Below are 14,454 nucleotides of genomic sequence, written 5' to 3' on the forward strand. Positions count from 1 at the left end.
TATCCCAATTTGGACCTGGCTCAACTTAGGTCCGAATTTGTGGATGAGGTACCTCAGACCCCAGCTGAGGAGGTCCAGGGTGATGGAGAAGTTGATGCCGAAGCCCCAAGTGCTGAGGCAGAGGAAGCAACTACTGATGCCCAAGTTGCCGAAACCCCAAGTGCTGAGGCGCCTCCGTCATCTAGCCAGGCATAGACTAGGTTTTACTTTTCAGTATTTCGGATGTAATGGCCAGAGGCCCTCCTTTGTAATCTTTCTTGAAATATCAATATAATGTCTTTCTTCTTTCATTGTTGTTCTTGGTTCCAATCAATCAACTTTGTGAGCCTCGGACTGAAATAAACGAACATAACTTGAGTGACTGAATTGTGCGAACCTCGGACTTAAGCAAATTAACATGACTTAAGGAGATGAATAGTGTGAGCCTCGGACTGTAGCGGTTGTGGCTTCTCCCCTCGACGTTCAGCAAGGCCAAAGGGAGGCATGTGTTATCGCCTCGGAATTCAAGCGAGGTGGCCCATAGGTGGGTCCCGAGCCTCTCCTTAGCGCCTGGGAGTTCAAGCGGGGTGCCCCAGAGGTGGGTCCCGAGCCTCTCCTCCGAGGTGACGATGCATCCCAGACATGGTGGATGGTGCAGCCATGTTGGGGCTTCTCCCCTTGGCGTTCAACAAGGCCAAAAGGAGGCATGTGCTAGCGCCTCGGAGTTCAAGCGAAGTGGCCCAGAGGTGGGTACCGAGCCTCTCCTCCGAGGTGACGACGCATCCCAGACATGGTGGATGGTGCAATCATGTTGGGGCTTCTCCCCTTGGCGTTCAGCAAGGCCAAAAGGAGGCATGTGCTAGCGTCTCGGAGTTCAAGCGAGGTGGCCCAGAGGTGGGTACCGAGCCTCTCCTCCGAGGTGACGACGCATCCCAGACATGGTGGATGGTGCAGCCATGTTGGGGCTTCTCCCCTTGGCGTTCAGCAAGGCCAAAAGGAGGCATGTGGTTGTAGCCGGAGTATGCATCCATGAAGCTCAATAACTCGTGCCCAACCGTGGAGTCCACCAATTGGTCAATCCTTGGAAGCGGAAAGCTATCTTTCGGGCAAGCTCTATTGAGGTTTGTAAAGTCGATACATACCCTTCATTTGCCATTGTGTTTCTTAACCAAGACCGGGTTGGAGACCCACCTCGGATAGGTGGACTCCCTGATGAAGCCATTTTGGATGAGCTTCTGAACCTCTTTCTTTAAGGCTTCATACCTCTCAGGGTTGAGAGCTCTCTCTTTTTGTCTATACGGGGCAACATTAGGATCAACTTTCAAGTGGTGGCAGCTGATCTTGGGGTCTATGCCCACCATGTCCTCATGCCTCCAAGCAAAGACGTCAAAGTTCTTGCCTAGGAAGTCCTTAATCTTTTCTCTCAAAATGTTGGATAGGCCTCTGCCTACTTTCAACACCTTGGACGGATCTCGGGGGTCGGCTGAGAAGCTCTCAAGTTCCTCTACAGAGGATGCTTGAGGCTCATGTTCCATTATGCAGGGGTCGATTTCATCAACGATCAGCACCTCCTGATTAAGCGGTGCGTCAATCATATCAACATCTTCTTGATCAATGGGAGCGTCACCTGGGACATCGCCATGACCACATCAGCTATGATCACGTGGACGTCCCGGGGCTCTACCTTCTTAATGGAGCTTAGATAGTACTCTCTCGAGCCTCTCTGGTCGTCTCTCACCGTTGCCACCCCATTTTCTATTGGGAATTTCATGCATAGGTGGTGGATGGAGATGATTGCTCCCAATTCCTTTAGGGCTGGTCTGCCCAAGACTCTGTGGTAAGCTGATCGACTGTCAACTACGAGGAATTCCATGAAATTCATCGTAGTTTGAGGAGACTCTCCCATCTCCACTGCCAGTGTTATCTTTCCCCTTGGAGTGATGTTATCTCCTGTAAATCCGTACAATGGAGTGGTGGTGGGCGTCAACTGGTGGTCCAATATCATCTTGTCAAAGGCGGACCCGAATAGGATGTTGACGAAGCTGCCGTTGTCGACTAGCATTCGTTTGAGCCCATTTCGGGCTATGACAGCCCTCACCACCAGCGCATCGCAGTGGGGGTAATGCACTCCTTCGGCGTCTTCCTGGGTGAAGACAATGGGTGGTACTTGGTTTCTTCTAGAGCTACTATCCACAATGTAACTCGTCAGAGAGGGGTGCTTTGCCTCCCTAGCATAATTTCTTTTGGCGTTTCGTATTTCGTCGCCAACATAAGGGCCTCCAAATATGGTGTCTATCTCGTGGATAGGGGCCTCATCTTGAGCTTGCCTATTTCTTCGGTGTCTACGCCCTTCCCTGGGCCTCTCTGTGTCTTGCTCTCTTCACCTTGGGGATACATCCCTTCGACGAGGAGCGGCCGCCTCACGCCCATGTCAGTTGTCGTGCCTGGGCGGGGGCCTGTTCGCCTGGGGCGAGTCATGTCTTTCTCTGGTGGGTTCCTGCCGGGGGCGGTGTGCATAGTCTGCAATTCATGGTGTCGTGCCCGTAGGACCTGTGGTGCAAATAGTATCCTGGGAGGTTCGGATTGGACCTATTTCTAGGTGCAAAACCTCGGCCTCTTCCTCTACGGGGTCCCCGCTGAGCCTCCATCTGATGTGGGTCAGCAGTTGGGCTGACATCCTCATATGCCAAGGTAGGAATCATGTTCAGAGTTGTGGTGGCCAGAGCTTGGCCGGAGTTCTCAATCTTTGCTCGGTTCATCTGGTAGTCCATGAGGTGGGAGGTCGGACCCCTACCTCGCTGTCTTTGATGAGGTGGGAGGCCTCTGCTTGCCCTGTTCCTATGCTCAATCAATTCTTCATTGATTATCTCCCTTCTCATCATCTCTAGTAGGGCGTCATAGGTGGTGGGGTCTTGATTCTATACATCCCTTCAGAATAGAGTGTTCATGTTCAAGCCTCCTCGCAATGCAGATAGTGCTTCTCTGTCGGTGACTTGTACGCAGTAGGTCATCTTGTCGGTGAAGCGGGATAGGAAGCTTTTCAAGAACTCGCCATGCGCCTGTCTCATGTCTTGAAGACGCTGGATGGGGGCCTCCCCTTCCTTGCTCACTGCAAACCTCTTCAAAAAGGTTGTCTTGAACTCGGGCCAACTTCGGATGCTTCCAGGTGGTAGCCTACTATACCAGATTTCAGCCGCTCCACTGAGGGTTAAATGTAATGCTCTGCACTTCACGGCTGGGGTGGCGCCCCTTAGGCTCATGTGAGTTTTGTAAGCATTGAGGTGCTTTTCGGGGTCACCTCTTCCATCATACTATAGTATTTTTGGCATGACGTAGTGGCTTGGGACCTGGGCATTTCTTAGTTCTCTTGAGAATGGCAGGTTCTCATCATCATCGTCCAAGTCACAGGACCTCTGCTGCTCATCAGAATCATTGTCTTCGGCCTCGTACCTCGGTTGTTGGTGAGAGGGTCCAGGCCGGTTCCTAACCTCTTCCTCCCTCCTCTGCGGCCTACTTCTAGGCGCGACAGCACGGGGGGCATTTTCATGCCTTCTCTCCGGCTGCTGGGGCATCAGAGGTGGAGGCTGTGGCCTCGTCCGAGGCTGCTGTTGACTGGGCCTCGGCTCGGCAAGGCTGATTCTGTCAAAAACACTTCCTGCTCTTTTATGTCTTGGGTCTTACTCATATGGAGGGGGAAAGTCATCATGGCGTATTTGGACCTCGGTGGGTCGGCCAGATGCAAAGTTGGAGGAAATGTCGACTCCCACTTCCCTCTCGAACGGGCTTTCACCTCAGCCATAGTCTGGCGAGGCAGCCCTATGATTCTGGACCTCGTCCTCTTACTGATAGTGCCCACGGGGGGCGTATGGAGGAATGGGGAAGCCTCCCTGGCCTTGCATTTGGGCCATGAGGACCTCATGGCCAAGTTTTCGTTAGCTATATCTCTCATGTTGGCTGTCATGGTAGCCATTTCTCTTGATAGTCGTGCTGTCGTACGCATCCCACCTCTCCTTTGGTGGTGGTGGGGCCTCTGCCGAGCTGCTGGGACAGCAGGCTGGGGAGGCACATTCGTACTTTCTCTTACCCTCCTCGGGGGAGTATCTTCATTAGAACTCATTTTTCTTTTATCAGACTTAGATTTCTCTAAGTGATAAGGGTTCCTCCTGTTCTTTTTCAAGAACAAATCCTTTTTCAAGGGGGGTTGCCCAAATGTTTTTTCAGTAAGCTTCTACCACAAGGTTGCTCGTGGTTATGGTATGGTTTCCCACAGACGGCGCCAATCTGTTGACCCCAAAAAGAGTGCCGACAGATGCCGGTCCCACCCGCGCTTGCGTGGGCGAATGTCCAACACGCTAAGACACGTGGACGGTCTAAATGAGCGGTTCAAAGGGGCGTGGGAGTAGCCCAACGACGCGGGACGGTAACGTTCGGGATCCGACGGGTTGTTCGTAATCCGATTGTACAATAATTACCAACCGGTGCTCGTAGATGTATACGCAAAAATGTATAAACTCGATTTGTGTATTGCTAGTAAATGGGAGAGAGTTGAGTAAAATGTAGTTTTTAGTATTGATTCTTGCATTCGCCTTTTGATATTACACAATGGAAGTATTTATAGTAATGCATATGAAATGGGAGCCCTTGGATGAAGTGGCACGTGGCCTCATCTCTTTAGTCCAAACATCTTTTCCTAGATATGGGGCTTGACTTGCTAGCTTACGGCGCATTTATTGCTTGTGCAGGGCCTCCATGCTAGTGACAAGACTTGACCTTTATGCTTGTGACAAACATTCCATTAGTCATTCGAATAAGATCTGTGCAGGTGATCTCTTGGGAGAAGTGACTGTGGAGGATGTTTCCTTGTGGTTCAGAGGCTCGCGCATCAGCTTGGGGGCTTCGGCCATTTGTCATGATACTTCCACTTGAGGGCCTCAACTGCTCTCAACAGGTTACAGCAGAGCCTGGCTTCGGTTCGTAGGCCTCGGTCAACGGGCCTCGGACAAGAGGAGCCTCGACAGATGGACTTCGGCTCAAGTAGTTCGGATGTAGCCCACCTCGGCATTGTGTGCCACCTCGGTAGGAATGCCATGTGGGTCGCCATGAGTGGGCCATTGTCCCAGGTAGGTTGGCCAGGTGTGACAACACGCAACAGAAAGCATGGTACACAATCATGTCAATCAAGTCGCAGCTTCTAGTTGTCAACACAATAGCACATTAGGATTCATGCTAAAATCAAATGTGAGTTTAGTCACAAACTGATGGGCAGGTCACATTCACAGGAAATTAAGTCACGATACATTTCTGGATACAATAACATCAATTCTAAACACAGCCTAATGACATATTTGTTGTTATGCACGCAATTCAAATTGGGCACAAATCCAAAAAAGCGTGGTCACATATGGATGAATATGTCACAATTGGCAAAGTTTAAGTCACAACTCTTTCCTAAATCAAACAACATCAATTTCCATAAAACAACACTCTTCAACAAAAACTCTAACCCAATTCATTCGACGCTAAATCAAACCAAACACAGGCCACAAATATCAAATACATTGAAAATACTTGTTGCCATCAATTTTGGATTGCAGAAATAGACTTGAGAGAGAGAGAGAGAGAGAGAGAGAGAGAGAGAGAGAGATTGAACATACCTTGTTCGAGGTCAATTTTGAGGATGACCCATAAGTTTTGTGTTTTTTTAGTGGCGATTTTGTTGGTATGTCACCTACATTTCTTTAACCTCTTCTATTTGGGGCCTCACCTACCTTTTTGCCCGAATTTCCACTCCTTAGTCAAACCATTTTACATGGGTTTTAAAGTATATGGTTTTAACAAATGAAAAATATAGAATATGAGAATTATAGAAATAGTATGTATGGTTAAAGTCAATAGAGAGCTCATCGAAGGTATTTATTGGTGACGAAGGAACATGAATGAAGGTCGTGCGATCTTTGGAGAGAGATGAATGTACGTGGGATGATGGCAATTAATGAGAAATAAGAAATTAAAGTTGTTTTCCAATTATAAACCACTTAAATTACGGGATGAGGCATAATTAGATTTATTATTTAATATTTATCCGTAATTAGATTTAATATTTAATATTTAAATATTACAAATTAAGCACCTGATTTCTGAAGAATTAAACTTTAAATCTGATTTCATCCTAGAAAACGGGGTCCAGTGTAATTTCCACTTTTGGGGTCATCCTTCTATTGAGAGTGGGCCCATTTTAGTAGCTGTCTGGCATTAAAAGAAGCCCAATGGGGATTATTGGGGTGATTTTTAAAGTTTTGACTTAAATAGCACTTAATTGATAACTTTTAACGCACTTTCGTAAATTTTAAATTTTACTTTTATTAGTGTGGGGAATGAAACAAAAGAAATTATATCCTTTCTAAAATTAAGTCCATTTATGCCTAAAGCCTAAATAAATAGACATGTTTTTTTATTTTTTATTATTTTTTCTGAGCTGAGAATTGGGATATGAGATACAATTTTGACGAGAAAAACTCGGCTCCAATTTTTTTATATATGTACCCAAGAGACAATATGATATGATTTGCCGTTTTAATCTAATAGCACAAAGCCATGTGTTGTGTATTAGCTGCAGTTAAAAAATAATGATAAATAGGAAAGAGAAAAAGGGAATAGCAAATATTGTAAAAATATCTTTGTGTTGGCCATTTGATTAAAAAAATAAAAATAATAATAAAATTGAATGCACCTGTGATGCATTTTAAAATCTACATTTAAATAAATAAATATTATCCCTCTGATAACTTAGAGTTAAGCGAATAGTTTAATGTGACGTTGAAATGACAATTAGATGTTAACATATATATAACAACAAATGACGTTATTATCAAACAATATAAAAGTCAAGGTTAGTATCCAAACAACGTAAAAAAACCTTTGGCCAGACAATGACAATTTTGTGGAAATTAAATGGATTGACTTGGTGTGAAGACCAGTAATAAATGCCACTCTTGTACAACGATATCTTTAGAAATCTTTGTACTTAGACATGTAGTCATAGTTATCCAACCCAACTCAAACATCGACCCGATCAAGGTATTGGGTTATTGGTCGGACCGATGAATCGGTGGTCGGACCGATGGGTCATTACTTAAAAATAATTTAACAATTTTTAAAGTACAATTTTTTTTTTTTTGTTTGAGACAAAATTAAAGTTTTCAAGTTCTTTGTTACTAATTTTTCAATACGTTTAAATTAATGATTTTTTGAACTCATTTATCAGTGATAATGGTTAAATTTTGATTTTATAATTTTGCATATTATATTAAAAAAATATATTTTTCCCTTTTGTGATTTACAAATTATTTATTAGTTATTGACAAAAATTTTGTGTATTATTTATTCAATTTATCTTAGTTAAAATTAATTTTTTTCAAACAAAATAAGTATATAAAATATTTATTTGAAATTACAAAGTGAATGTAAATGTTGGACTAATTTCTTTAAAAAAACTTCTAGAAGTAACAAATTATTCATAGATTAGTTATAATTTATTAAACAAAAGACAACAAAGTGTTACTTGCATTAGTGGTAAGATTATGTTCTACTTACTTGAAGGTCAAGGGTTCAAATCTTTAGTACCTACAATTTCATTGTAAAAGAGTTGAAATTTGGTTTAAAAATCAATCGTGTCGGGCTAAACCGATCCAAAAGTTATTCAAAAACCGGCTATTGGCCCGGTCAAATCTTGGTTGCATCTATATAAAATCAGCTGGCCCGGCCCAATTAAGGACTCGGGTCACCAATTTACTGGGGCAAGCCGATTTTAATAACTATGCATGTAGTATATGTACTGATCAAATTATTTGTCGATTGTGTAACATATGTTATTAATTATCGAATAAACAATATTTGTTAACCCTTTTAATTTTGATTGAAGTTGTTTAATATAACACGACAGAAGATAATTGTCTTGATCCACATTCATCACTCATTTATAAACAAATTACATGTCAAGCAGTTGATCAAAACTAAATTAATTGAATCTGCACATGAGAAATCATGTTAGATATATAATAGATAAATAAATTTCATCATTCCTTGGCATCTTAAAATTTTAGACCAAAGTTTTTCCGTGAAAAATAGGAAGTTCTTTTACGAAGAAAAAGTCAACAAAAGGCGGTGGCGATTTATTCATAGTGGGACTCTTGTCCCTACTAAACTTTATGATATTAATAACTACATTGACTTGATGACAAGACCAATATGTTATGGAACGATTCTAAAAGAAATGCTACCTGTACGATACACTCTAGTGTACAGTTCCTTCATGTCCATGAATTTTTTAATCATTGTAGGCCTCCTCTCATGTAAGAGGGGTGTACACTCTAGTGTATAAAAAGTATTTTTCTAATTCTAATAAACTCACAAGCCCGCTGTCACGAACAGAGCCTACATGGCCCTTGTGATGTAGCAGTTCCTTATGTTTTGGGACTTTAATCAAATTGAACCAATTCCTCCAAAGAACAGTACAATTTTGAGACATTGAGACATTGCACCTAGAATAGTCCAGTTCTTGGTGCTGTCACGAACAGGGCCTACATGGCCCTAGTGATGTAGCAGTTCCCTATGTTATGGGACTTTAATCAAATTGAACCAATTCCTCCAAAGAACTGGTCAATTTTGAGACATTGCAAGCAGAATCACAACTCTAGTCCAGTTCTTGATGCTGTCACGAACAGGGCCTACATGGCCCTAGTGATGTAGCAGTTCCCTATGTTATGGGACTTTAATCAAATTGAACCAATCCCTCCAAAGAACTGGTCAATTTTGAGACCTGCACCCAGAATCACAAACTCTAGTCCAGTTCTTGGTACTGATTTGAAAATTGAATCTTAATTCAATTTTCTGATTATTATTTATTATTATTATTATTATTATTATTATTATTATTATTATTATTATTTTGTGTGTAAAAACACGAGTCCTATGTTTTTCATAATTTTTTTAATATAAAACATGAGATACAACATGGCATAGTATTTTTTTTTTTCGGTCTGTGAAAACACTATTAAATTATAGTCAAGTAAATTACCTAATCGGTTCAATTTCCTTTGATTTTATTATTATTATTATTATTATTTAGAATTAAAAATAATATCTCTCACATTGATATATATTTATTGAAGCGCAATGAACTCCCACACAATGCCAAATCGCCTTGGCATATGAATATCGAGGGCCTGATAACTTAGGTGATATATCTACTTCATCTATTGAATAGCAAGACTACGACAGCTATCCAACCTTCATTAATGAGAATTTATTTATTTTTGGTCATAAATACAGATTAGCCTAATCGCATACTGCAAAGAAAAAACATGGTTACTCAGTCTGCTTTGCTCCATATGTTCTTCTTGCTTTCATTGGCAGTGGCACCACCGTCGAACGCTACCACCACTACCAAACCCGGCTGCCAAAGTAGTTGTGGTAACATAGAAATTCCATACCCGTTTGGTATTGGGCCGAATTGTTCTAAGAACTCGCACTTTAACATCCACTGCGATACTTCTTTCAACCCTCCAAACCTTACCTCTCCTTTGCAAATGTGAGTCTCAGCTTAGAGGTTGTTAATATCTCAAAATCCCAAATCCATGTCAAGAACTCGGAGCTGCAGCTGGCAAGGACATGCTATGGCATGTGGTCCTATTCCAATATGAAGAATTATTCTATACACCTCAATTTTGATTCAACTCCGTATACCTTGTCAGATGCAAATCAGCTAACGGTAGTTGGTTGTGATGACATGGCTATGGCACAACAAATTTCAGACATAATCGATGAGAACGGTGGTTTTGGTTGTCTACCGTACTGTCGAAAAAGTAGAGATGGGGTCGGAAAGTGCCCCGGCGTGGGTTGTTGCCAAACCTCCATATCCAAAACTGATGCTCTGAAAGTTGAACTGGTTGACATGCTTACTATTTGGGGGAAAGATAAAAAAGATTTCAGGTGTAGTTTTGCCTTCGTTGGAATGATAGGAAAACTCGGTAATATCAAATTTAAATTATCTGACCTCAATGATCCAAAAGCATTCGGAAAGAATAATAAAGAGTTTTTGGATAGGCCATTGGTGTTAGATTGGAGAATTGATCCTTTTTCGAATTGCACCAAAACTTCATGTGGAAAGCATAGTTCTTGCATTAACATGGTTGTAGGTAATGGAGGATATCACTGCAAGTGCAACGAAGGATATGAAGGCAATCCTTACCTACGTTCAGGGTGCCAAGGTTAGTTTTAAAATTACTGTTATTTAATTAACAGACTTATGCATCGACTATCCATTTCGATACAAGTAATCTAACAATTCTTCGCTTTGATGTTTGATGGATGGGTGGCAGATATCGATGAATGCCACAATAATCCCTGCGACTCCCGTGGAATTTGTCGCAATAGTTTGGGTTCTTATAGCTGTCATTGCAGCTATGGATATTATGGTGATGGCAAAAAAAATGGTACTGGTTGTATACCAGTGCCAGTGTCTCATAGCAAAGTGACAATAGGTAATTTTCAATTAATTTCTCCAAATTAAATATTTAGTTTATTTTTCTTAATTTCTGCTCATTTTAAATTACAACTTAATTTTTTATACAAAATATTCTATTTTAATGAAGTAAAACAAAAATTAGTTAGATGTATTTTAATTTTTTTCCATTGCTTAATTAATTTAATACTATAGTTATTTTATATGATAATAATAATACCCATTTTAATCAATATCTATATTAATTTAATTACTGTCAATATTTTGAAAATCGGACTGAACATTTATTCCGAGAAGAAAGAGGGTAACGAATCAAAGGATCGAATCTGGGTTAAATCGTGATCAACCAAAAAAATAATTAATTAATTAAAATCTTAGATAAATATGTAGTATTTAAAAAATAAATTACTAAATACATATATACTTAAAGTATTTTAGCCCCTGTTAGGTGGGGATTAAATTTTAAATTTTAATCTAAATTTATATCAATAATTAATTTTAATAACATATCTTATGAGTTTCATAACTTTTGAACCATATATTTCATTAGCTTCTATTAAAAATCTACTAAAAATCTAATTTTAATCCCCACCAAATAAGGGTTAAGTTTCTAACGATTGTTAATTATTTTTAATAATAATTTCATCACATAAAAATTAAACGAGAACAAAAAAATCATAACGCTACATATAAAATAGAAAAACCGATAAGGTTATAAAGCTAGACACTTAAGCCATTTGAAAAAGTTAAAAAGAAAAATGGAACGCGACGGTTGCTTCTTCTCTCAAATTTTCACCCCGCGGCAGCTTCCTTCTCATTGGGCTATATCAAACGTGTCCTTATTATTCTTAATATTACAATATTGTTTTCTAAATATAAATAATAATAATAATAATAATAAATTTCAATATTCCTACTCGAGGAAAATTATATGTGATTGAAGTCCAGATTAGACGTGATGTTCCTGTCTTAAATTAATTGTATATGTTAACACTTTCAGGAGTAGGCTTGGGCTCTGGAATAGGATTACTACTTTTATTATCAACTTGCTTTTGGTTATACAAGTTTCACAAGAAGGGAAAAAATAAGAAGCGTAAACAAAAGTTTTTCAAACGAAATGGTGGGCTCTTGCTACAACAACAAATATCAAGTGATGAAGGTATACTTGAAAAAACACGACTTTTCACTTCTAAAGAACTAGAGAAAGCAACTGATCGCTTCAATGAAAGTCGAATACTTGGCAGAGGAGGTCAAGGGACTGTGTATAAAGGTATGTTATCTGATGGAAAAATCGTAGCAATAAAGAAATCCATCTTAATAGATGAAAACCAAGTGGGGAAATTCATTAACGAGGTTGTCATGCTTTCAAAAATCATTCATAGAAATGTTGTTAAGCTATTAGGATGTTGCCTAGAAACAGAAGTTCCGCTACTAGTTTATGAGTTCATTTCCAATGGAACTCTTTTTGATCATATACATGATGAGAATGATGAATTCCTATTTTCATGGAGTCGGCGTTTGAAAATTTCAGTAGAAGTGGCAGAAGCACTTGCATATCTTCACTCTGCAACTTCTATTCCCATCTATCACAGAGATGTTAAGTCATCCAACATACTTCTTGATGAAAAATATGTAGCAAAAGTTGCCGACTTTGGAACTTCAATGTCAATTGCAGTGGATCAAACTCATCAAACTACCTTAGTAAAAGGGACATTTGGATATTTAGATCCAGAGTACTTTCAGTCAAGTCAGTTTACAGAAAAAAGTGATGTTTACAGTTTTGGAGTTGTTCTTGTCGAGCTCTTGACTAGCCAAAAACCAATATCTTTTGATAAAATAGGAGAGCAAAGAAGTTTAGCAACAAGGTTTTTGTTATGCATGGAAGAAGAAAATTTCGATATAATCCTTGACACCCAAGTATTACAGCAAGGTAACAGAGAAGAGCTCATAGCAGTGGCCAAAGTTGCTCAAAGGTGCTTGAATTTGAATGGAAAGAAAAGGCCAACTATGAAAGAAGTAGCCATGGAGTTGGAGAGTATAAGAAAGTCTAAAACACTTTCGACTACTTCTGAAACTAAATATGATGGCATACAACTGCAAAAGTCCAAATCAATATTGATTTCAGATGATGACTACACATGGACAAATACTGGTGGGAGTGACATTACCATCCCACACTTGTCCCCTAAAGATTCACACAGTTTGATTCCATTGAGTGGTTTCTAAACAATTTCCTCATTTGTAGCAACCAATGTTTTTGTAATTGTTTATTTAAGCAACTAATAATATTCTCTAGAAATTTCCCATGCCAAATTGTTCCTTATATTCTCTATTTTAACATTTTCTTAATACATTTTAGGATCTTTTTTCTCTTCAATCTCTTGAGATACAGCACCAAGAAGCATATGATAAATTAACTATTCCAAGTTGATTTTCAATAGTAATTGAAAGCGCTTAGCTTGTCATGCTAAGTTCATTTGCCATAACAAAAATGAACGCTGAAAAATGAAGAAGAAATAAATGCAATGTACCTTAAGCTGGCTGAACAGAAAACTGCACAAGCTAGCCTGTAAGCCCAACCCGAACAGCACCAATACCACAAAGCTCCAAGTTCGAACTGAAATCTGCCTTCGAAATCAACTTGAAGCTTTATGGAATTAACAAGAACTAAAGCAATGTTCAAGATTCACTAGGAAGAAGTGAAAATCAAACAAAGAAACCAAGAAAACTCAAGAAATCAAGAGGCTCAAAAGTGAGTTTTTCTCTCTCTTTAGAGAACCTGAGAACATAAGATTCTTCACCATCTTCAACTGTTGCATTATTTAGCTTTTCTGCTTACCATCTTCTGCATTATCCGCAAAACAGTAGTTCAACGTCGACGATTTGATAAGAGACGGGGGGAGAGAGAGAGAGAGAGAGAGTTGGAACTTGGAAGATTATTAGGGTTGTGTTTTGTGTTTGTAAATTGTAATTTAATTGTGTTTGTATTTGTATGTGGTTCTCAGTTCTCACGTTTGGTTTTAAATCATCTTTTTTTTTCTTTTTCTAACTAAGCGGGCTAGGTCGAGTCTGGTTAACTAGATTTTCATGGGTTAGCCCATGAACCCGACCCCCTTCTTAACCCAAAGCCCGAACCTAACTAGAAAATCACAAAAAACCAACCCAAACCAGTTGGTTCGAGTTGGTTTGGGTGGTTTGGGTTTTGCCAACCTCGACTCACCTCCAATCACTACTCAACTACAACTTGTGCCCTCCAAAAGTGTTGGTCATTTACATTCGAGTCAAGCATATGGTGTTGATAAATTATCGGACATCTATCTTCTATAATAGTCCAAATTTATTGAGTATCAAAATCCAACACAAAAATCATTCATAGGAATGTTGTTATGCTATTAAGATGCTGCCCAGAAATAAAAGTTCTTCATCTCAAATGGAACTCATTTCGATCATATCCATGATAAGAGCATTAATTTCCCATTTTTCATGGTATTGGCGTTTGAAAATCATTGTAGAAGTTGCAAAAGCACTTGCATAACTACACTTTGCAACATTACACACGTAAAGTAATCCAACACACTTCTTGATGAAAAATATTTGCAATCTTCAAATTCTCTTTTGTGTGTGACCCATTAGGTTCCCGACCACGATGCCTAACGACGTGAAATATTATTTTGATCTAATCAAAATTGATAAATTAAAACTCCCATTTAATTTATCATCAATTCACATTCGCCGTCCCAGATTGACATTTAGCAATGTGTCAGGACAATACATGTAACGAAAAATGTCACGTGGTATGAGAAAACCAAACTCGTTCGTTTACCGTGAAACTATAGTCCCGTCGTCAATATGATCCGATCAATTAAGAGATATGGAATTGTGTCAATCCCGAATATTGATCATATCTTTCACTCCACTATTAAGTCAATATAAGTCGAAAACTCTTTTTCGAC

The 14,454-nt window shown here is 39.7% G+C and overlaps 1 protein-coding gene across 1 annotated transcript; it reads left to right on the forward strand.

Annotated features, from left to right (window-relative positions):
• The first annotated feature begins 9,189 nt into the window (after positions 1–9,189).
• LOC111412187 (putative wall-associated receptor kinase-like 16) lies at positions 9,190–12,814 on the forward strand. The gene is made up of 3 exons (XM_023043035.1): positions 9,190–10,247; positions 10,359–10,520; positions 11,502–12,814. Exons 1-3 carry the CDS (start codon positions 9,659–9,661, stop codon positions 12,725–12,727), a joined length of 1,977 nt encoding a protein of 658 aa, XP_022898803.1. The 5' UTR covers positions 9,190–9,658; the 3' UTR covers positions 12,728–12,814.
• The last annotated feature ends 1,640 nt before the right edge of the window (positions 12,815–14,454 follow it).

The sequence above is a fragment of the Olea europaea genome, chromosome 1 (assembly GCF_002742605.1).
Source record: "Olea europaea var. sylvestris chromosome 1, O_europaea_v1, whole genome shotgun sequence".
NCBI classification, from domain to species: domain Eukaryota; kingdom Viridiplantae; phylum Streptophyta; class Magnoliopsida; order Lamiales; family Oleaceae; genus Olea; species Olea europaea.